The sequence below is a fragment of the Gymnoscopelus microlampas genome (assembly GCF_963454915.1).
Source record: "Gymnoscopelus microlampas genome assembly, chromosome: 4".
Lineage (NCBI taxonomy): Eukaryota > Metazoa > Chordata > Actinopteri > Myctophiformes > Myctophidae > Gymnoscopelus > Gymnoscopelus microlampas.
In genome coordinates this window covers 32,390,356-32,413,950 of record NC_139941.1, presented here as the reverse complement: position 1 = coordinate 32,413,950, position 23,595 = coordinate 32,390,356, and the positions used below count along the sequence as shown (strand labels likewise).

At 40.6% G+C, this 23,595-nt stretch overlaps 2 protein-coding genes across 3 annotated transcripts; one reads left to right on the top strand and one right to left on the bottom strand.

Moving 5' to 3' along the window:
- Window positions 1-11,392: 11,392 nt before the first annotated feature.
- On the top strand, window positions 11,393-13,842 carry akr1a1a (aldo-keto reductase family 1, member A1a (aldehyde reductase)). The gene is made up of 8 exons (XM_084055121.1): window positions 11,393-11,487; window positions 11,600-11,719; window positions 11,819-11,970; window positions 12,238-12,433; window positions 12,521-12,570; window positions 12,714-12,863; window positions 12,968-13,127; window positions 13,745-13,842. Exons 1-8 carry the CDS (start codon window positions 11,407-11,409, stop codon window positions 13,808-13,810), a joined length of 975 nt encoding a protein of 324 aa, XP_083911247.1. The 5' UTR covers window positions 11,393-11,406; the 3' UTR covers window positions 13,811-13,842.
- A 342-nt stretch (window positions 13,843-14,184) lies between these two features.
- vcp (valosin containing protein) lies at window positions 14,185-23,564 on the bottom strand. Of its 2 annotated transcripts, none has more exons than XM_084054002.1 (17): window positions 23,380-23,564; window positions 21,794-21,896; window positions 21,313-21,485; window positions 21,083-21,225; window positions 20,847-20,977; window positions 20,626-20,757; window positions 20,404-20,506; window positions 19,372-19,505; window positions 19,144-19,279; window positions 17,207-17,319; window positions 16,821-16,985; window positions 16,616-16,738; window positions 16,309-16,521; window positions 15,905-16,213; window positions 15,220-15,375; window positions 14,951-15,105; window positions 14,185-14,728 (listed from the first exon to the last, which is right to left on the bottom strand). In XM_084054002.1, exons 3-17 carry the CDS (start codon window positions 21,477-21,479, stop codon window positions 14,617-14,619), a joined length of 2,292 nt encoding a protein of 763 aa, XP_083910128.1. In that variant the 5' UTR covers window positions 21,480-21,485; window positions 21,794-21,896; window positions 23,380-23,564; the 3' UTR covers window positions 14,185-14,616. The 2 variants fall into 2 exon arrangements, with proteins under 2 accessions (XP_083910128.1, XP_083910127.1); XM_084054001.1 differs by having other exon boundaries at window positions 21,794-21,905; window positions 23,392-23,564.
- Window positions 23,565-23,595: the final 31 nt, after the last annotated feature.

The following is a 23,595-nucleotide window of genomic DNA, read 5'->3' as shown; positions in this document are numbered from 1 at the left end:
GTCCAATTACATGTATTGTCATAACAACATAAAGCACAATATTGTACGCTGTGTGGTACCAACGACTTGGAGCTGGCTGACGTGTTTTTAACCTTGTAATTTCAATAATGCTGAAAAATATAACACATTGCACTGTATGTAAAATGGCAGGGAACAGTCTAATCATAGTGATATACAAAGCACTTATGACCTCGTATTTACACACTGTAAAATCCTGAGTGTTCATTTGACTTTGAGAGTGTACAGGTCCATTTTGTTACATTGTATACTCTCAGAGTTACCTCAACTGTGCAGTCTGGGTTTCCAAAAAGGATCTTCAACATGAAATTCACCGTTGCTACATTCATTGTAGCTGAAGATGTGAGGAATCCTCTGGGAAACCCAGCTGCAAAGTGGAGGCTAGGTTCTATTGTCCTTGTTTCAATCCATGCTTCAGTGCAAGACAACCCAGGAGTCCTGCATTTGGTTTCTTGTAGTCCCAAATTTGTGATTTGACTATGGCTTCCGATTTCTGTAACATATCTGTATACGGAAATGTACATCTGTTTTTGACTGATTAGACTGTCTAGAAAGCAGTTTTAATAATATACTGCAGCAGCTGTTCTCTGAAACTGTAGGGGGCACTAAAGACCCTCCACAGCTTTTCCCACAGTTGTTCAATCCTTATCTATCCAGTGTATGGGAAAATGTTTGAATGCAATGTTGCTTGATGCACTTTTATGTCACAAGATATTTTGACAGATTATAATGTCATTGACAGAATTACTTCTTGAGTGGATTTCTGATTACTCAGCACATAATGTTAGAATTGCTCAAGGACCATGGTGAAGTACTGTACTACTGTATGTGAGAGAGAGCGAGAGAGAGTGTGAGTGTAAGTATGGTTACTGAAAGACTCACTGTCACTGCTTTTGTGCTTTTGATAAGGCTCATGATAGTTTTGAAATGACAAATAAACCTTAGCTGTGAACTTTCTCTGTTTATGTCTATGAACTTTTTCTTACAAAAGTACAAAGCTTCCCCAGTCTGTACTTGTTCACCTTGACATCAAACACCATAAATATCCCCTGAATCACACACCATGCCCCACTGAACTTATTTCTCTGTTCTGCCAACTTTTAGTCTTATCTTACGGCCAAGGGCGTTTCTAGGCATAGGCAACCTGGGCACTTGCCTAGGGCGCCACCTGCTGCGCCCTAACTGCAAAAAAAAGTCTGTCATGATACTGACATGATTCTGACCATGATACTAACATGATTCTGACTATGATAATAACATGATTCTGATTATGATACTTACATGATTCTGACCATGATACTTACATGATTCTGACTATGATAATAACATGATTATGATTATGATACTTACCATGATTCTGACCATGATACTAACATGATTCTGACTATGATAATAACATGATTCTGATTATGATACTGACATGATTCTGACCATGATACTAACATGATTCTGACAATGATAATAACATGATTATGATTATGATACTTATATGATTCTGACCATGATACTAACATGATTCTGATTATGATACTGACATGATTCTGACCATGATACTAACATGATTCTGATACTGATATGATTCTGACCACGATACTAACATTATTCTGACTATGATACTGACCATGATACTGACATGATTCTGACCATGAGACTGACATGATTCTGACCATGATTCTGATCATTATACCATACCTGCCAACCTCAGACCGTCCGATAACATGAGATATTATCCTGGGGGGGAAGTTTGACACTTTTATCAGGCTTTACTTACATAGGATCCATTAAAAAAGTTAAAAGTAGCAATAAAATAGGTTGGCTTCCAACCTGCTATATATATATATATATATAACATAGGTTCATGTATATATATATATATATATATATATATATATATATATATATATATATATATATATATATATATATATATATATATATATATATATATAACATAGGTTCATGTATATATATATATATATATATATATATATATATATATATATATATATATATATATATATATATATATATATATATATATATATATAACATAGGTTCATGTATATATATATATATATATATATATATATATATATATATATATATATATATATATATATATATATATATATAACATAGGTTCATGTATATATATATATATATATATATATATATATATATATATATATATATATATATATATGTATATATATATATATATATATATATATATATATATGTATATATATATGTATATACATATATACACACACATTTGAAATATTTATTTATGCCCACATAAACAGAAGTACAAGAAATGCCTTGTACAAAGGACTATACACACACACACACACACACACACACACACACACACACACACACACACACACACACACACACACACACACACACACACACACACACACACACACACACACAAAAGAAATCTCAAGCATACATGTCCACAGTAAGGTGGAATTTTTCAATTGTGAATCAAGTGTATAGGCTAAAGTATGAAAGAACAGCAAGGTTCACCTTTAAATGTCCATTGCCATTGACAATGCATTGGGCGCTTAAAGTTAAATATCTCAAAAACTACACAACATTTTAAAGTAAAAAGTCTCAAGCATGCATGTCCACAGTAAGGTAAATTCTTTGAACTATGAATGGAGTTTCTAGGTGAAAGTGTTTTTTTGAGGTCCCAAATTCGTCCATCGACCTCCATTCTAAATCTCTGAACTTTTAAAGGAGTACAATTCTAAAACTATTAAACATTTCAAAGATTCCTTTTCAGGCAAACATGTCCACAGTAAGATGAACATTTTAAAGTATGAATGGGGTTACTAGCAGTAAGTATGTAGGATTAGTAGCCTATACTCGTTTCCCTTTGCCGCATCCACAATGCATGGAGCGCTTAAAGTTAAATATCTCCCAAACTACAAATGATTTCAAAGAAAAAATCTCAAGCATGTATGTTCACAGTAAGGTGGAATTTTTGAACTATGAATGGAGTTTCTAGGTGAAAGTGTTTTTTTGAGGTCCCAAATTCGTCCATCGACCTCCATTATAAATCTCTGAACTTTTAAAGGAGTACAATTCTAAAACTATTAAATATTTCAAAGATTCCTTTTCAGGCAAACATGTCCACAGTAAGATGATCATTTTAAAGTATGAATGGGGTTACTAGCAGTAAGTATGTAGGATTAGTAGCCTGTACTCGTTTCCCTTTAAATGTCTATTGCCGCATTGACAATGCATTGGGCGCTTAAAGTTAAATATCTCCCAAACTACAAATGATTTCAAAGAAAAAATCTCAAGCATGCATGTCCACAGTAAGGTAAATTCTTTGAACTATGAATGGAGTTTCTAGGTGAAAGTGTTTTTTTGAGGTCCCAAATTCGTCCATCGGCCTCCATTCTAAATCTCTGAACTTTTAAAGGAGTACAATTCTAAAACTATTAAACATTTCAAAGATTCCTTTTCAGGCAAACATGTCCACAGTAAGATGAACATTTTAAAGTATGAATGGGGTTACTAGCAGTAAGTATGTAGGATTAGTAGCCTATACTCGTTTCCCTTTGCCGCATCCACAATGCATGGAGCGCTTAAAGTTAAATATCTCCCAAACTACAAATGATTTCAAAGAAAAAATCTCAAGCATGTATGTTCACAGTAAGGTGGAATTTTTGAACTATGAATGGAGTTTCTAGGTGAAAGTGTTTTTTTGTGTTTTGTTTAGGTCCCAAATTCTTCCATCGACCTCCATTATAAATCTCTGAACTTTTAAAGGAGTACAATTCTAAAACTATTAAACATTTCAAAGATTCCTTTTCAGGCAAACATGTCCACAGTAAGATGAACATTTTAAAGTATGAATGGGGTTACTAGCAGTAAGTATGTAGGATTAGTAGCCTGTACTCGTTTCCCTTTGCCGCATCCACAATGCATGAGGCAATTTAGAGTTGATTGGTAATTTTCGTTTCGGTAAAATTTATTTTACCGAAACGAAAGTTAAATGCGTAAAAATCACTAAGTGTGGAGGCCAAAATCGTCCCCCAAAAAACCTGTTAGGAGAACGTTTCAGGCAATTTTGAGTTGATTGGTAATTTTCGTTTCGGTAAAATTTATTTTACCGAAAAGAAAGTTAAATGCGAAAAAATCACTAAGTGTGGAGGCTAAAATCGTCCCCCCAAAAACCTGTTAGGAGTACGTTTCAGGCAATTTAGAGTTGATTGGTAATTTTCGTTTCGGTAAAATGTATTTTACCGAAAAGAAAATAAATAAATAAATTGACTGATATCCTTAGTGATGCTTCCCTTTGCAGACTAACTTCTAGAAAAACAAGTTAAAACCACAAGGAAACCTGTAACTCTCAGCCAACAGCATAGCTCAACTGGTAGAGCGTCTGTCCAATAACATGACTTGACTTGACTTGAGTGGGTTCGATCCCCACTCGAGTCAAGTGTCCCCGGTAACTTGGGGCAACGGATAAATTGACTGATATCCTTGGTGATGCTTCCCTTTGCAGACTAACTTCTAGAAAAACAAGTTAAAACCACAAGGAAACCTGTAACTCTCAGCCAACAGCATAGCTCAACTGGTAGAGCGTCTGTCCAATAACATGACTTGACTTGACTTGAGTGTGTTCGATTCCCACTCGCGTCAAGTGTCCCCGGTAACTTGGGGCAATGGATAAATTGACTGATATCCTTAGTGATGCTTCCCTTTGCAGACTAACTTCTAGAACAACAAGTTAAAACCACCAGGAAACCTGTAACTCTCAGCCAACAGCATAGCTCAACTGGTAGAGCGTCTGTCCAATAACATGACTTCACTTGACTTGAGTGGGTTCGATTCCCACTCGAGTCAAGTGTCCCCGGTAACTTGGGGCAACGGATAAATTGACTGATATCCTTAGAATAACTTATAGGAGTGTGCTGGTTCAAATCCAGTTCACCACAGGACCGAGCGGTCCTGGGTTCGATTCCCACTAACGTCAAGTCCCCGGTAAATTGGGGCAGCGCATAAATTGACTGATATCCGTAGAATAACTTAGAGGAGTGTCCTGGTTCAAATCCAGTCACCACCTTAGTAACTGAGACCGAATCTGGCCAATTCGGTCTCAGTTACTGAGATAGATAGAGGGTGTGTAGGAGGTAGTGAGTAGAGTAAAGAGGGGGAGGAGTAGGAGGGAGGAGTAGGAATAGGGCCCAGAGTAGGGGGAGGAGTAGGAATAGGGCCCAGAGTAGGGGGAGGAGTAGGAATAGGGCCCAGAGTAGGGGGAGGAATAGGGCCCAGAGTAGGGGGAGGAGTAGGGGCCAGAGTAGGGCCCAGAGTAGGGTGAGATGTAGGAGTAGGGCCCAGAGTAGGGGGAGGAGTAGGGCCCAGAGTAGGGGGAGATGTAGGAGTAGGGCCCAGAGTAGGGGGAGATGTAGGGGGAGGAGTAGGAATAGTACTCTACTCACTACCTGCTACTCCTCCCCCTCTTTACTCTACTCCGCCTACTCTACACACCCTCTATCTATCTCAGTAACTGAGACCGAATTGGCCAGATTCGGTCTCAGTTACTAAGGTGGTGACTGGACATGAACCAGGACACTCCTACAAGTTATTCTACGGATATCAGTCAATTTATCCGCCGCCCCAATTTACCGGGGACTTGACGTTAGTGGGAATCGAACCCAGGACCGCTCGGTCCTGTGTTGAACTGGATTTGAACCAGCACACTCCTACAAGTTATTCTACGGATATCAGTCAATTTATCCGTTGCCCCAAGTTACCGGGGACACTTGACTCGAGTGGGAATCGAACCCACTCAAGTCAAGTCAAGTCATGTTATTGGACAGACGCTCTACCAGTTGAGCTATGCTGTTGGCTGAGAGTTACAGGTTTCCTGGTGGTTTTAACTTGTTTTTCTAGAAGTTAGTCTGCAAAGGGAAGCATCACTAAGGATATCAGTCAATTTATCTGTTGCCCCAAGTTACCGGGGACACTTGACTCGAGTGTGAATCGAACCCACTCAAGTCATGTTATTGGACAGACGCTCTACCAGTTGAGCTAAGCTGTTGGCTGAGAGTTACAGGTTTCCTTGTGGTTTTAACTTGTTTTTCTAGAAGTTAGTCTGCAAAGGGAAGCATCACAGTAAAGACACCAGTGGGATTTGAACTCATGGCCTCTGGATCATGAATACTGCGTCTCAACCCATTGAGCTAACTGTTGGCCAAGAAATACAGCCTTCCTGGTGCTTTGACTTGAACAACAAACAAGACAAATACATTTATTTTTTCACCATTGTGTCACTACCGAAACGAAAGTTTGTCACTACACTTTTCGTTTCGGTAAAATTTTACCGAAACGAAAATTACCAATCAACTCTAAATTGCCTGAAACGTACTCCTAACAGGTTTTTGGGGGGACGATTTTGGCCTCCACACTTAGTGATTTTTTCGGATTTAACTTTCGTTTCGGTAAAATAAATTTTACCAAAACGAAAATTACCAATCAACTCTAAATTGCCTGAAACGTACTCCTAACAGGTTTTTGGGGGACGATTTTGGCCTCCACACTTACTGATTTTTTCGGATTTAACTTTCGTTTCGGTAAAATAAATTTACCAATCAACTCTAAATTGCCTGAAACGTACTCCTAACAGGTTTTTGGGGGGACGATTTTGGCCTCCACACTTGGTGATTTTTTCGGATTTAACTTTCGTTTCGGTAAAATACATTTTACCGAAACGAAAATTACCAATCAACTCTAAATTGCCTGAAACGTACTCCTAACAGGTTTTTTGGGGGACGATTTTGGCCTCCACACTTAGTGATTTTTTCGGATTTAACTTTCATTTCGGTAAAATAAATTTTACCGAAACGAAACATTTTCCTGATTTTTTTGGGTAGGCTAGAAAATTGGAAAAATGGCAAAGACATTCTTTGATTTTTATTCTGGGATGAAAGATTTGAAAAAAAATTTTTTTTTTAGCTTTTCTCAGTGTCAGTCCCAAATCAAAAGAAGCCAAAATACTAAGCAGAATATCCGAAAAAATGAGCATTTTCCTGATTTTTTGGTGGGATAGAAAATTGAAAAAATGAAGCAATACGATACGATACGATACAACTTCGGTAGTGACACAATGGTGTCACTACCGAAACGGGAAAAAAAAAGTTCCCCCAAAAACCTGTTAGGAGTACGTTTCAGGCAATTTAAAGTTGATTGGTAGTGACTTTTTTTTTGGCCCCTAACATTCATCGAGCTCTGGACTTAGTAATTTTTTTTCCGTTTCGGTAGTGACACAATGGTGTCACTACCGAAACGAAAAAAAAAAAAATGTTCCCCCAAAAACCTGTTAGGAGTACGTTTCAGGCAATTTAAAGTTGATTGGTAGTGACTTTTTTTTTGGCCCCTAACATTCATCGAGCTCTGGACTTAGTAATTTTGTTTCCGTTTCGGTAGTGACACGATGGTGTCATCAAATTTCTCTTTTGGGCCTTGAGTCCCAAGACTCAAGGCCCAAAAGAGAAATTTGATGTCTCCGCGGGAGTAATTGGTTCGACTCAAGACCCAAAAGAGCTCCCCGGAATGATACGAGGAAGTAAAATGTATAATAAGCAAGAAAGGAAACATGGCCGCAATAAATGGATCCATGCCGACAAATTAAATGCACAAGTCGTCCAAAAATATATACAATTTATATGCAAGTTCATAAATGTATAATTCAGTGAGTTTAAACATGAGGAATGTATAGTGAATATTGGAATTATCGCCTACTAATCTACAATGCGATAGCCTATTATATGCGCCATGCATCCAACCAATATGTCTGAGTCTGTGCTCAGGAATGTGTCAAAAACTAAAAAATCTCCATGAATTCAAGGCTTCATGGAGTGTGTAATTGATAGAAAATAAGTATTTCATGGGTGAACTATTCTTTTAAGTGTCTTGCTCAGAGATACTTTGTCACATTGCTGAGGCCTGGGATTGATTCTGAGATCTATAGCTTGCAAGGCAGGCTCTCTAACCATTCAGCTATTAGTCCATGAGCCAGACAAGATTTCATTATTCAAAGAGTGGGCAAAACCATACATTAAATTGTTCATAGGGTCAATACGAGTAAATATATGATAACCTCTCCACAGGAGTAGCTTTTTCATGGTTATCACACATTTTGTTATTTTACCCATACGTACATGACAGGTGAAAAAATGACAACATTTAAAAAAGAGTTATCATAATGAAACTTCCTGAGTTGATTACTTACATGAAGACAATCATTTATCGTATCGTATATAAGTTTTCTGAAATTGAATATTTAAATATGCAAATTAGGCATTTAGTCAATGAGCCAGAGACCCAAAATTGAGCCAGATATTGAATATTCCCTTGTTAAAAACCTTTGACTCCAACATCTTAACAAAATGAAATAAGTATGTTGACTCTGGCTTTGTCCAATGTTCCAATGTTGATTCTGGAAAGTTATGCAAATTTGGGCATATTTTCCTAATGCCTAATTTGCATATTTAAATATACAATTTCAGACAACTTGTAATACGATAAATTATTGTCTTCGTGTAAGTAATCAACTCAGGAAGTTTCAGTTTCTTTTTTAAATTTTGTCATTTTTTCACCTGTCATGTACGTATGGGGAAAATAACAAAATGTGTGATAACCATGAAAAAGCTACTCCTGTGGAAAGGTTATCATATATTTATTTACTCGTATTGACCCTATGAACAATTTAAAATAGGTTTGGTTTTGCCCACTCTTTCGATAATCATTGCTCAATTTTGGGGCTCTGGCTCATGGACTAACACACACACACACACACACACACACACACACACACACACACACACACACACACACACACACACACACACACACACACACACACACACACACACACACACACACACACACACACACACACACACACACACACACACACACACACGTATGTGATTACAGTGGCTTGTCTTTGACGATGTATATACATTAGCTCTTGTTTGTCTTGGCTGGGCCTCTTTTGATGACTAGTACACTTTGGATGTTTTCCATCAGTTTGAGTTACAGATCAACAAAAGCTGGCAGACTTTGACCGTGGTCTGTGTAAAAGGCATAGGGACACTGTTGGTGATCAGCCACTCACTAGTCCGTCCATCAGAGCTGTCAGAGGTAAGAGCTAATTCCTTCTCCTTACTGTGCTTATACCACATGCATGATCCTGCATTATTGGAGAGCAAATGTCAGTCAAAGGAAAAGCATGTTGTTAAGAAGTAGATTGAGTATTCATTCACTGGCTGTACAATTTAAATATAATTTCCTGATTCGTTACAGTACTGGTTATTTATGGAATCTCAGTTTCATTTCTCCAGCTGGTGCTGCAGGAAGTAGAGCTAACTGGGTGATTCATGAATCATGTTGAGAAAACCACCCTTGGTTATGTGAACAGAAACAACTGCAGCCAGATTCAAGATTGAAGATGTTTATTGTTATTTCCCATTATGCAAGTATAAAAGACTACAATTCTTGGCTTTTCACTCCTCATCACTGTAGCAACAAGAAAAACAACAACAAAATAAAATCACAATAAAGATACTGTAAAACAAATCCAAAAGTATGTTACAATAACAGTGTTATAATGTGTGTGTACATTTGTCTGTGTGTGTGTGTGTGTGCATGCAGTTATCTGTATGCGTTTATGTTTACTGTAACACATTGCACTGTATGTACGTATATACTGTACTGTGTATATATAATATATGCATATGTGTATGTGTTTTTTTGCCCGCTTATGCACAGCTGCATTTGTGTGCCTGTGCATGTGTGTGCGCGTAACAGGCAGACAGGCACCAGGCCATTATTATCCAGTGTTTCTATGGTTGAAAAATAAAAAAGCTGTCCAGGAGCCTGCTGTTCTGGGCTTTGATGCTGCGGTGCCTCTTGCCAGACAGTAGCAGCTCAACAGTCCATGGTTGGGGTCTTTGATAGTACTGTCACTAAAGCCTGTAGTGCCACACCATTCAGTGTGTATATCCTGGATGGAGGGAAGCTCACATCCACTAATGCCGTGTGCCCATCCCAGGATAGGTCCTCGGTGATGTGAGCACTGAGGATCTTGAAGCTATTGTCTCTCGACAGCAGACCCATTGATGGTAATGAGGTCCAGCCTCTCTCATCTCTTCCTGTAGTCCACAATCAGCTCCTTGGTCTTTTCGACATTGATAGAGAGGTTGTTCTCCTGGTACCACTGTGTCAGGTTGTTGGCCTCTCTTCTGTAGGCCTCCTCCTCCTCTCCTTTGAACCTTCTGAATGACAGTGTATCATATGATACACATAAAAGGGATCAGTGTTGTGCTTCAGTAGCACCACACTGTGACGAATGGGGGCTAACGCCATAAAGCTGCATCAGCTATTTACAGACATAAGCCAGAGTTCACAGAGAGTTTGTGTATTCAACTTTAGTATAACAACCTTGGTGAGGATCATTTCAGAAATGTACCAAACAACTGAGAAAAACTGTAATGATAGCAGGTTATAATATTATAAAGTATAGTAATATGACTGATTTGTTGACAAATAAATGCAACACACACACACACACACACACACACACACACACACACACACACACACACACACACACACACACACACACACACACACACACACACACACACACACACACACACACACACACACACACACACACACACACACACACACACACAGTTTAGCAATGTATTTATGTCCACACACAGGGAAAGCATACAGGGATATTTGGTGCAGTAAAGGTTACATTCACAAACTCATGGATATGTCCTCATGATATGAGGCTCCGCCATATATGGCAGCAGAGACAGCACAAAACTTTGCCAGCCTTTCTGCCTCGTCTTTGGGCATCCCAAGTTGTCAAAACCCTTCAACAACCAGTCCTAGGCTGGATCACCAGAGGAAACAACACACACACACACACACACACACACACACACACACACACACACACACACACACACACACACACACACACACACACACACACACACACACACACACACACACACACACACACACACACACACACACACACACACACACACACACACACACACACAGAGTCAGCTGAAATCGTGCACATACTGCACATACACAGACTTCTGTTGAAGTGGAGTTAATGAATTGGGATATGAGTGATAATCAGTAACGTTAGCACTTAGTCATGGTGACCAGCCTGTCACTGGACGAAAGTACATAGGAAGAATATTCAACTGGTCAGTCTATGCACTATTTTAACACTTAATCATTCATTCAAGAGTGGTACATGTCACCCTGCAATCGCACCCCGACCTCACCCCACCCTCTCTCCTCGCCTAGGTCATTAGTTCCAGAATAATGACTTCATTCGTGACTCTGACATCAGGCCAGAAGATGCCCATAATTGGGCTAGGCACATGGAAGAGTGCTCCTGGACAGGTTGATATATATAAATACTCATCTAGTCTTACCAATAATATCATCTCATAATTCAATATGATTATTGTTTCTGGTGCAAATTATTATGCTTGGTCTCTTCATGTTTGTTCAGGTGAAACAGGCCGTGCTGGCGGCTCTAGATTGTGGGTACAGACACATTGACTGTGCTGCTGCGTACGGCAATGAGCAGGAGGTGGGAGAGGCTCTGACTCTCAGAGTAGGCCCACAGAAGGTGAGATGGGATTCTATCTACCTCACCTTACCAGAAACCACCATATCAATCAGAGCAGTACTTGTATTAAAACAGTCCATGTTCCTTTTATGACCCCAGGCTCTACGTCGTGAGGAGGTGTTCGTGACCTCCAAACTGTGGAATACCAAGCATGACCCAGAGGACGTGGAGGAGGCCTGTAGGACAAGCCTGGACCACCTGGGTCTCTCTTACCTGGACCTCTACCTCATGCACTGGCCCATGGCTTTCCAGTGAGCATCACAGATACTGACTCTGTACGCCTTCTTGCACCTGTTTCCCTTCTATATTTCTTAAACATATAGTTTAAGAAAGTCCCTGGTGTCCCTATTTTGGGCAAATGTTAACTTTTTACATAAAGCCCCCCACTATTGTAATGCAGCAAATTATATGGCTTAAGTGGTTAACATGGCTCCTTGCGTGGCCCAGCGTGAATAGGCTTTAGATTATGCTGCTGTTACAATGCCTTGAGATGTTTTTGTTTATGTTCATATTTTAAGGCGGGGGAAAGAGCTGATGCCTCGAAGGGAGGATGGGAGTGTGTGTTATGATGACATACACTACCGAGACACTTGGATTGCTATGGAGAGGCTAGTGGACAATGGTCTGGTCAAGGCCATAGGCTTGTCCAATTTCAATGCGAGGCAGACTGGTGATATCATCAGCATGGCCAAACACAAGCCTGTGGTCAACCAGGTATTGAACAAGATATTTGGGAAATGTATTTTATTATCATGAATAAACCATTAAGAAACTCTAAACATCTTTTTGTCTTCGCCGTAGGTCGAATGCCATCCATATTTATCCCAAGCAGACCTGCTGTCTCATTGTCGGTCAGTAAGCATATGTTTGCTTGTGTATTATTTTGTATTATGTTACAGACCGCCTCTGCTCTCTTTTGTGTTATTATTGCAACCTAAAATTCCTTTCACACTATTTGTTAAAAATGTGCATTACAGTTTATACCTCTGTCCAGGTCGGTGGGGGTTTGTGCGACGGCCTACAGTCCTCTCGGCAGCGGAGACCGACCCTGGGCCTCCCCTAATGAGCCACGCCTGCTGGATGACCCACGACTGGGGGCTCTCGCTCAGAGATACCACAAGACCCCTGCTCAGATTATACTCAGGTAACTCCAACTATCTCCTCAGCCAGAGCTACTGGTTGGTGTTTATGGCTGCTTCCCAAGTCGACAATTACTATTGTGATTAGTGTGAACCTGTTGTGTGGTAGGTGGCATGTCCAGAGGGGTGTGGTGTGCATCCCTAAGAGTGTAACACCTGCCCGAATCCAGCAAAACCTGCAGGTGTTTGACTTCTCCCTGTCAGAGGATGACATGAAGCAGATTGACTCTATCAACCGGAACGAACGCTTCATTGTTCCCGCAGTAGAGGTGACCAATTCATTCAAACACCTTAAATTATACCAGGATCTGTTACCACTGGTAAGAACTTAAATGTCCTGCCTTAACCCATTAAGACCTGAGGCGATTCTTAAAAATTCAATTTTTTGAATGAAATAAAAAAAGAAGTTCAAGATTTAAAAAAAATAGCAAATCTACAAGCTCATAGCGCGGCACTCGGCACGCTATGAGCTTGTATATCTGCTACTTTTGAATAGCCAAAGAAATCTAAAGTGACACAGAGTGACACGTTCCAGGTCTCAATGGGTTAAAACAGCTACACGTACATACAGTATACCACAAGATTGATTATGTATGACCTGCCTTTAAGCAAAATACTATATCTCAAGCTCTGTAATAATACTGTAGTCTGAGAAAGGCAAATAGAACCGTCACCCTAGTCTAAATCATTAAACTGACCGAGTACAGAGGACTTATAATTATTTTTCCTGGATAGTCATGTTTGAAAAGGACCTCAGCAATACGTTTCAACTAAATCTGTTTAATTCCAGTATGCTGGGTAAAGGCACAACTAGTCTCACACTTAATAACCAAGATACTATATGTTCCTTGTCTCCGCAGAACTAACTTTCATCATCTTTTCACAGAGTAATGGCAAGAAAGTCTGGAGAGATGCAGGACACCCCCACTTCCCCTTCCATGATGCTTACTGATGGAGCATAGATGCACAAAAAAAAAAAAGTTTTCACATTTTTCTTGTTCCACATGCAACATGATTTTGGTCAGCAGTTTTACATTGACACTTATGTTACTAAAATATCTAATGGAAGATGAAACAGAAAATTAAAATTTCATGCTGCACAACAATTTCTTCCAATGTCAAGAGTGGTCAGTTACAGAATAACCCCATTACCTACATACGTCTGATCACAGAATGCTTGATGAATTGAATACACAAGACCAATGAAAACAAGCCCTTATTGTATAAATCATACCACTGTACTATTTGCGAACTGTTGAAGTATTCAATAAAATAACCAATCAAGTTCAATCTTGTCAGTGAAAAAAAAAAACAAGCCGACATCAGTAACATTTCCATTTTGAGAGATTTATTTTCAACAACATAACCTTGACAAACTCTTAATACATTATATGCTACTGTTCATAAAAAAAAAAGAGGAAGTCATTAGCAATATGTTTTTTCTTCTTTCATATAGTCTAGCAGAGAACCCCATCACTAAAGCCATTCAATGTAGAGTTGTGATATACTGAGAATGAGGCCATTTAACACCCCTCCCCCGCCAACGGCAAACAATCTCTTTCAATTTCCAAATCCTAACCTTGTCCCCAACCAACATCTAAGCCAGAGCAAACCAAGCGGCTACATGCTTTCTCCACCCGAGGGAAATTATACAAAAAAGGAACACATGAAAGAAGCACAAAGTCCTAAAAATGTGGAATCTGGTGAGATTTTGTACAGGTGTGATCCCAGGACTGGCCACTGAGGGGCAGTATATGCTTATCCGTAAAGGTCATCATCGTTATCTTCATTGAAAACAGGGCCAGTGCCAGTGCCTCCTGACCCCTGGCTGCCAGGACCGGTGCCCCCTGCACCTGTACTTGAGGGAAACCTGTCAGGAGAGACGGTGGGAGAGAGTAGTAGACATGTTACAATGTGACCATTTTTTATATCAACACAAAAATATTTGATTAAATCAGTGAGTCTGATTAACCACTTAAGACTTATTTTACTTAAAACAAAAGCTTGTAGATCTGCAATTTTCACTGTTTTTGAAAATCTGATTCATTCAATAAACCGCATGTCCACAAAATGCAAAAATAGTCAAATGTACCTGAAGCAGCCGAAACCACGGCTCTGCTGCAGCGTCTGTGCGAACATTTCGTATTTACGGATGTCATTGTCACTGACAGAGCGACGAGCGAAGCGCATGGCCTCCTCAAAGTGGTCCTTCCTGATCTCAGGCACTGGGTCGTCTTCCTCTACTTCCTACAAAAAGACATTAGGGGAGAGATGCCCTTTGAGATCAACTTTCAAATGGCAGAACAGCAAAGGGGGATGAAGATGGAAATGTGAATGAAAGAGAGACAGTACAACACTGACCATAGCTGATGGGTTGGTCTGCCTCTCCCTTTCTCTGCGGATCTCATTCTCAATGCTCTCTCTGATGGCCAGCTTACATGCCCGCTGGCAGATCTCTGTGAGATCAGCTCCAGAGAAGCCGTTGGTCATCTTGGCCAGGAAGTCGAGATCAACATCCTGTAAGATACAAGAAATGATTAATAATTAATTTTCTTCACATTCTCCATTTAAGTGTTGCGTGGAAACTGCTCAGCCGATGACAGGAAGGAGCTAGTGGTAAAGACAGCATAAGAAAAAAAACATTGGTCAGGATCTTGCAAGCATCTAATATTTACAACACCTGCATTCTCAGGATGCGTTTAAAAATAATATGGGACCCCGCCTCAAACAGCCTCAATGCATTTTTTGTCCTTTCCGATTACTAAATTATGTAAAAGGACATATTCTGAGGCAGTCAGTTGTGTTTCATTCACTTTGGAGGATTTTTATGCTTGTGTGTGGATATATACATATACATATATATTCTCCCGAGCACTCACCGAATCAAATTCCAAACTGGAATGTCTCATTGAAATGGTAATTAAGTATTGACTCTTGAACTAAAGAGGGTGGTGGGGAATTATGAGATTTCAGGTGGACATTTCTGCCCGGTTTGTTTGTCATTATGTGTGGGTTATTTAATATTTTCCATTGCAGCAGTAATCACCTTGCTGATGGGGCTCTTGCGAAGGTTGGCCTTGAGGATATTGATCCTGCTCTTCTCGTCAGGCAGGGGGATGTAGATTAGCTGGTCCAGACGACCAGGTCTCAGGATGGCAGGATCGATGATGTCCGGTCTGTTGGTGGCTCCAATGATGAAGACGTTCTTCTTGCTGGACATGCCGTCCATCTCAGTCAGGATCTGGTTGATGACACGGTCAGCGGCTCCACCACCATCTCCCACGTTGCCACCGCGGGCCTTGGCTATTGAGTCCAGCTCATCGAAAAACAGGACACAAGGGGCCGCTTGGCGAGCCTGGGTACATGCATGAAAACAAAAATGTTAACTTGAAGAGCTTCACCTCATACACCCATATCAAAATTCTGAGTATTGCAGCAGTAACATCTCACCTTGTCAAAGATCTCTCTGACGTTGGCCTCTGACTCACCAAACCACATAGTGAGCAGCTCAGGTCCTTTGATGGAGATGAAGTTAGCCTGGCATTCATTAGCAATGGCCTTGGCCAGCAGTGTCTTACCACAACCAGGGGGCCCATAGAACAGCACACCCTTTGATGGAGTCATGCCAAACTTCAGGAACTTGTCTGGGTGTTCCACTGGATACTGAGAACGAGAGGAGACATTTTGATTGATCACATAAAAGCCACAGATTGTGTTGTGCCCGTTTCGGTCACATAATATCTGCGGATTGGCATACCTGCACCAGCTCCTGCAGCTCCCTCTTGACATCGTCTAAACCTCCGATGTCTTCCCAGCTGATGTTGGGAACTTCAACCACCGTCTCCCTCAATGCTGATGGGTTGCTCTGACTTAGGGCCCACTGGAATAATGGGATGAACCATGTTAGGGAGAGCTCAACACTACAGGTCACGTGGAACTTCATGCCTCTTTACTGTTCTCACCTTGAAGTCATCCATAGTGACAGCCAGGGAGTTCATGACTTCAGCGTCAATGGTCTCATCCTCCAGGTCAATCAGGTCCATCTTCTTTCTGATAGCCTGCAGAGCTGCCTCAGAGCAGAGAGCAGCCAGATCTGCACCCACATGTCCATGGGTCTCATTGGCCACCTAGATATACAAAGAAATTGATGAAAACACATTGTAGATTAAGTCACTCCGCTCAGAAAATTCTTGATTATGTCTACAAGTACTTTAAAATCGGCAATTCCTCTGCATATTCATATCACAACCATTGATAGAACAAGGTCACCCAAATGTCCTCAAAATATCGTTCAGCACTGCAGCCATTCCCTTAACAGCAGGTTCCCGAGGGACATGCATGTACAGACCTGTTCAAGGTCAACATCATCAGCCAGCTTCATGTTCTTGGTGTGAATCTGGAGGATCTCCAGTCTGCCTGTTGCATCAGGAATGCCAATGTCCACCTCCCTATCGAAACGCCCTGGAAGGGGGAGAACAATCTATTAGTGTGGTACAAATGCCAGTGTGTCTGACCAAAGGGTCTTTCCTTGGCTCGAATTAGAACATGCAAATTGTGGCTACTTTATTGCAAAAAATATCATAATGAGATTATGAAATTAGCTAGGGGTGTAAACAATTCCTTGGTGCTACAGCACACGCGTACAGTCTCTTTTTTTTTTTACTGTACTACTGCCTCCACATGCATCCAAAAACACACCCACAAGACGGGTCTTCCATAAATGCGTCCCTTCAGTCAAAACAACCACATGGTCTGTTTGATGTTTGATCCCAATAAAGCTGATGCTTCTCTACTTTAAAAAATATATGCTTCTCGTCCACATTAAAGGAGGAGTTCACCCAAAAAATTACTTATTTTCTATCAATTGCACACCCCATGAAGCCTTGAATCCATGGATTTATTTTTGTTTTTGTGGCATTCCTAAGCCAATAATTTGATTCCCGTCTCCTACCGGCTAATGTATCCAGTAGGGGAGACAAAGTAGATTATTTGTGTCTCCTACCGGATACACATACGGTCATCAAAATATTGGCTTAGGAATGCCACAAAAACAAAAATACAATGAATACAAATGAACAATGAATTAATTTGTTTGAACTATTGCTCTGGTGCAACCTAAGGTTTTCCTTTGTTTATCTATGGATCTGCTCGCCAGGAACATTTAAGTTTCGATTCCCATAAAATGAGCCGAGAAACTGATGCCAAATACACATGCTCTTGACATCATTAGGTGGTTTCATTTTCGATTTCAAAGTATGTAATAATGGATTAAAACCCTTTGTTCACCAATGAAAGTGTGACAAAATTATTGTCTGACACTAGGCAGTAGTGTGGACACTATCAATTTTAGTGCATTAGTAACATTTTGGAACTTTTAAATACTTTTTCTTGAGTATGACATAATATGCAGTATATAAACACATGTGTTGATTTGAGATAGACATGTATATTTTTCAACCGGGTGGGATTGAACTGCTTCTTTCCTCATCTCTCCATTCTCACTGCTTTTTTCTGTCTTTTTCTTGGCTGTATTTGCAGAATATCTGAATCTCCATCACTTGAGTTCTGAATCCATTAACATTTCCCCTCTTATTTCTGTAGATCTTGAATTAGCTGCCCTTCATGCACCTTCTGCTTCATCTGTCTCTCCCAAGCCGCCTTCCTTATCCCTCCTCATCTCTTCCGCCATCTAATTTATAACTATTATCAGCCATACTGTTAGATCTGACAAACAATATTTCTACTGGTGATAGCTTAGAGCAGAAGATTAACGTTGATTTCGTTTACCTGTGGTATATTAAAGTAATCTAAAAACTGCATCAAGCTGGTTCAAACTATCATTACTACTTGATTAACAAGTAAAACTAATCTGGAACTAGCCTCACATTCATAGCAAACATGTTCAAGTAGGCTTAATTATTGTTGATTGTCAATTTTTGCTTTTTTGCAGTCAGCGTGTGAGTGAACACAGGAGGGAGCACTTGTTTCTCCCTTACTATCACAAATGGGTGGTGGTAGGTTGTATCTCTCCTAAGGTTGGTCAAAGTCATACATGTTTTATTCAGTGAAACCCCATATTCCAATTGCCAACCTCTGGTGCTCAGGCAAACTGCTCCTGCTAAAACCTGTGTTTATCGTTACCGGCAAGAGTGGTTGTAAGCCAAATACTGGATTTGCTATGGACACCAATCACAACTCCACTGACTCCCTCCAAAAAGGCATTTAGCACCTTTATCAACTTTCTTCCTGGGGATCCGTGGTAAGCATAGAGAAATGTGTATTTACCGAATCTCCTAAGAGCTGGATCAATGCTGTTGGGTCTGTTGGTGGCAGCCATGACGATGACATGAGCTCTCTGCTTCAGACCGTCCATCAGGGTGAGTAGCTGAGACACAATACGCCTCTCCACCTCTCCATGAGTCTACACAGACAGACAAGCACAACAGTTCACTAGATAGAGAAAACAAGTAATGTACCGCTATTAAAGTAGCCTTTTAGTTTCCCTCCCCTAACCTTCTCTCTCTTGGGGGCGATGGCATCAAGCTCATCAATGAAGATGATGGCAGGGGCATTCTTCTCCGCTTCCTCAAAGGCCTTTCTCAAGTTACTCTCACTTTCTCCAGCCAGCTTACTCATGATCTCAGGGCCTGGAACAGAGGAACAAACTTTTAGTTCAGCAACGTATCCCGTGTGTCATTTCAAATACTTAAGTACAAGGAAAGCTAAGGCTACGTTGTTTTGGGGGACAGACAGCATGCAATAAGTATGCCAACAAAAGGGAGATGAACACTGATCCTGGAACTATTTGATAGCTGATTTTATTATGACTCATCTTTGGGATTATCATTCATTGACCAGCTTGGCAAGCTGGTTTTAACAGCCGGGAGGCTGCACATGATAGTAAAAAAGGCTCTGGGTCAAAGCCAACAATTTTATAAACAGGTTGGTCAATTCACACAATCTGATGGATAGGTTATAATAACCATATACCATGGCTATTAAGTCTAACATTCTAGTATGTTCTTCTAACAACTCTGTGGCTAAGGAAAACTTTAGGCTGCTAACTAAGTCAAGGTGAAATACACAACACATTTTAAGGTGAACTTTGACCTCTGTAGGCATAACTATGGAGGAGTGGATAGAGCAATGTCTCCATGGGAAAGTCCACCTGCCGGTCTGTTATGTGTCAGTCATAAACGGCAAAGGACAACAGGCAGAAGTGTGATACTGGTGAATTAGAATACAATTCTTAACAAACACTGTATAGCAACCACCTCGTTTGTGAAGGCAGTCGGGACTACTTTCTTTAAAACTGTTTAATTGGGATAGGTCTATGGTTTTCATGTGGCAATATGTTTTTGTTTTTTTTAAACTAGAAAGGTCTCCACCAGGGGTGCTGCTGAGGGATAAAGACTTCAATAAAAAAAAACAAGATCCTAATTGGATTAAAGTGAGTGCTGGTAGTCTTTTCAAAGAAGGAGTACTGGGATTTGCCATTAAATATAATGACAATGCAAGGCATGTTATTGCTCAACTAGTTCACACCATTGATAAGGAAGAAGAAGGCTCCAGTTTCATTTGCCACAGCTCTAGCAATCAGGGTCTTTCCTGTTCCAGGGGGTCCATACAGCAGGATACCACGTGGTGGCTGGAGAGGGAGAATTTAAAACAACATTATCCATCAATATAAATGAATTTAGGAACATGGTACAGCACATGTGTGTGAGCTAAACAAAAGGTGAAGATCACTTGTTAATTGCACCTCACCTTGACTCCAATTGCCTTGAACAGTGCAGGGTGTCTAAGAGGCAGCTCCACCATCTCTTTGATCTGAGCTAGCTGCTTCCTCACTCCTCCAATGTCGTCATAGCCAACCTCATTCAGGGACTCCTCCTCGTCCTGCACACACAAAAAAGATCAGATCCCATTTTCAATGTGTTATCTTGACAAAGTCATAACACCCACGGTGCGAGTTGTCTGCTACTCACCTCTCTCCTAATGGGTTCCCCCTCACAGTGGATGACTGTGTCAGGGGCAACAATGCAGTAGGGGGAGGGATCAGTCTCTACCACCTTGAACTCCACAGCACGCATTCCTCCCCTGACCAGGAAGATGTCACCTTCAGAGGCACAGGGAAAGGATAAAAAATATTAGGTTCACTCCCTCATCTGGTAGCACATACAGTTGCACTTTTCATTTCTAACCAGGTTGATCTGATACTTGCCTTTGCGAATGGGTCTGTACGCCTCTAGGAAGTAAGGCTTGAGGTAGACCTCAAACAGGTTTCCAGTAATCCCTTCTACTGTGTCATCTATTGGGAGCACATGGATCCTTTTTCCATATTTCACATCAGGACATGGTTGAATGCTGGAGGGGGGGGGGGGGGGTATAGTTAATGACATTATCTAGTTTAACTTAAGTTATCTAAAGTTACAGACGCTTGAGTATCCCCACCTTATGACGTCCCCCAGACGGACCCTCAGATTGTTGCGGACAACCCTGTTCATGCGGACCTTTTCATCAGAACAGGTGTCGTCAGACAGAACAATGCACACGGTCTCCCTCCTTTTCTTTCCCTTCATCAGCACTGTGTCCCCACGGAAGAGCTGCAGCTCGTCCATCTTGGTCTGAATGCAAGTTCAAACAAACTTTACTTGATTAATCCCTCAGAGGAAATTCAGTCGCCCCGAGGCAGCACAGCAGTTAGTTACAAAGTTACAGATGCAGAGTAAGGAAAGTACGGTCAGATACAGCAATACAAAAGTAAGAAATAACAATAAGAAGCACAATCTATTAATAAAGACAGTTAGAATGAGCTTGACACAAGCTTCACAGAAATCAGAAAAGGTTAAATCTATATATAAGCCAGTTTATGATCACATTTGATAAGTCATTTTGAATATGTCAGTGTGTGATACAAATTTAGAAATGCTACCTGAGAGAGGGAGACCACACTATTGTCCTCATTGATAGATTCATCGACTATCAGTCTGTTGGGCCTGCTCTTCTGTTTCAGAATGGCAGTGGAAAGATCATCACTTTTGGTGCTGTGAAAAAACAGATATGTGATAACTGATTAGAATAATTTCCACGCGAGTCCTACAGGCTTTAATGGTTGTCAAAACACAGTACCAGTAACAGAAAACCAGGGTCCTTCATGCGCAACAGCTAAAGCGTGAAAAATAAAACTCCCATCAGATTTCACATTTCTGTCGAACAATTTCACTGTCATTATTAAAATAGCAGGACAATTCTAGAAACCCCGGGTTACTTTGATTACGTTTCATGGTTTCTGTTTCGTGTTGTTTATCTGGCTAGCGTTAGCCTCTCTCGGCTAGCCGAGAGCCCAGATGACACAGCAAAAGGATTAAAAAAAAACTTTATTTTCCCCCTTTGAAAAAGCACTACAGACAACACATACATCACTGCCAACTAAGCTGTACAATCCAATCACCTGAAATAAGTGTTAAGAGACTACGCCTTTTACTTATATCGAAATAAGAGCCTTTTTTAAATGTTTATCAGATGAAATGAATACAAGCTAGCAGCTAAGTTAGCATGCTAGGCTGGTGGTGCATTGATGCTGAATGGCTTTTGACAGCTTGCCATCTAAAGCTAGCATGAACACAAAAGCCGACCTTCCATTCTAGCGTCAACAAGACAGACAGGGATGATTATTTTATTTAAAGGTTAATTAGTATTTTAGAGGTGAAATTATAATTGGGCAGGCCAACAACATGCCGGTGCTGTGGAGATGGCTTTGGCCTTGATCAAGACTAGTGGCCAGTGTTGCCATGTCCGCTTATTATAAGCGACTTTTGGCTTGTTTTTCTGTAGTAGCTTATAAATATTATTTAGTACGTTTTTGGGATCGTTTCTTATGTACAGTTTCTTATTTGAGCTTGTTTCCTAATGTTTAAACAAGTGATTCTTAAACATTTTCATGTCAAGGACCCACAGATGAATATTTATTCCCCATAAAATATTCATCGGACCCCCATCTGAAAATATTGTGCCAAGGAGTGGGACCCCCATACAATAGATATTTTTCTTATTTTACAACATAGCAGACCCACAACAGAGCTTGAAGATCTGCTATTTTTAAATCGCCGTAGTCTTAAAGTCGTTTCTTTAACGCTTGTTTTCATAGACCTAGTTGCTTATTTCTCTCACAAAACCTGGCAACACTGGTGGCCGCTAGGCTAACGCTAGCCTAACGCTAGCCTGTTAGCGCAGCAGCAGCGTTGACTGCGCTTTGTGGAAGGACCACCACGGCATTTTGTTGTCGCACCATTCCCCCCAAAGTGACACCGTACTGCCGCGGTCATCATTGTTGTCGACGGTGGACAAGTAACGCCAATGCGTCGTAAAACGCTGGCACTTAAATGCGGAGGCTGAGGCTAACTGACCTAATTAGCTAACAGTTCATCACAGTCACACAACGAGCTAACAGGCTAACTTTATACCAAACAACGCATTAGCCGAGCTGAGGGCATCGCATGACGTTTACATTTACAACACGGTTATACTTACTCCCCTCCCGAGGCCATGGTCGTCCACCTGGATTAATATGTATAAATAAAGAAAATCTAGCTAAATGTTGTTGGCGAAGAGTTATCAGTCCGTGTTTCTGTCTCTAATTTGCCTGGAATGAAGAGCAGTTTCCTCGCATTTCTTTATAGTTGTACCGACGGCCTGGGACAGTTCTACGGTCTGATTGGCTATCGGGCGCCCGTC

What these genes read in the sequence shown, in the direction of transcription:
- akr1a1a (XM_084055121.1), top strand. Translation starts at nt 11,407, where the DNA reads ATGACTTCATTCGTGACTCTGACATCAGGCCAGAAGATGCCCATAATT. An exon ending in CACTGGCCCATGGCTTTCCA is followed by an intron (nt 11,971 to 12,237) that starts GTGAGCATCACA and finishes TCATATTTTAAG; the next exon opens with GCGGGGGAAAGAGCTGATGC. An exon ending in TCATTGTTCCCGCAGTAGAG is followed by an intron (nt 13,128 to 13,744) that starts GTGACCAATTCA and finishes ATCTTTTCACAG; the next exon opens with AGTAATGGCAAGAAAGTCTG.
- vcp (XM_084054001.1), bottom strand. An exon ending in CGTCTGGGGGACGTCATAAG is followed by an intron (nt 21,226 to 21,312) that starts GTGGGGATACTC and finishes CCCCCCCTCCAG; the next exon opens with CATTCAACCATGTCCTGATG. An exon ending in AGCTGCAGGAGCTGGTGCAG is followed by an intron (nt 16,522 to 16,615) that starts GTATGCCAATCC and finishes TCTCGTTCTCAG; the next exon opens with TATCCAGTGGAACACCCAGA.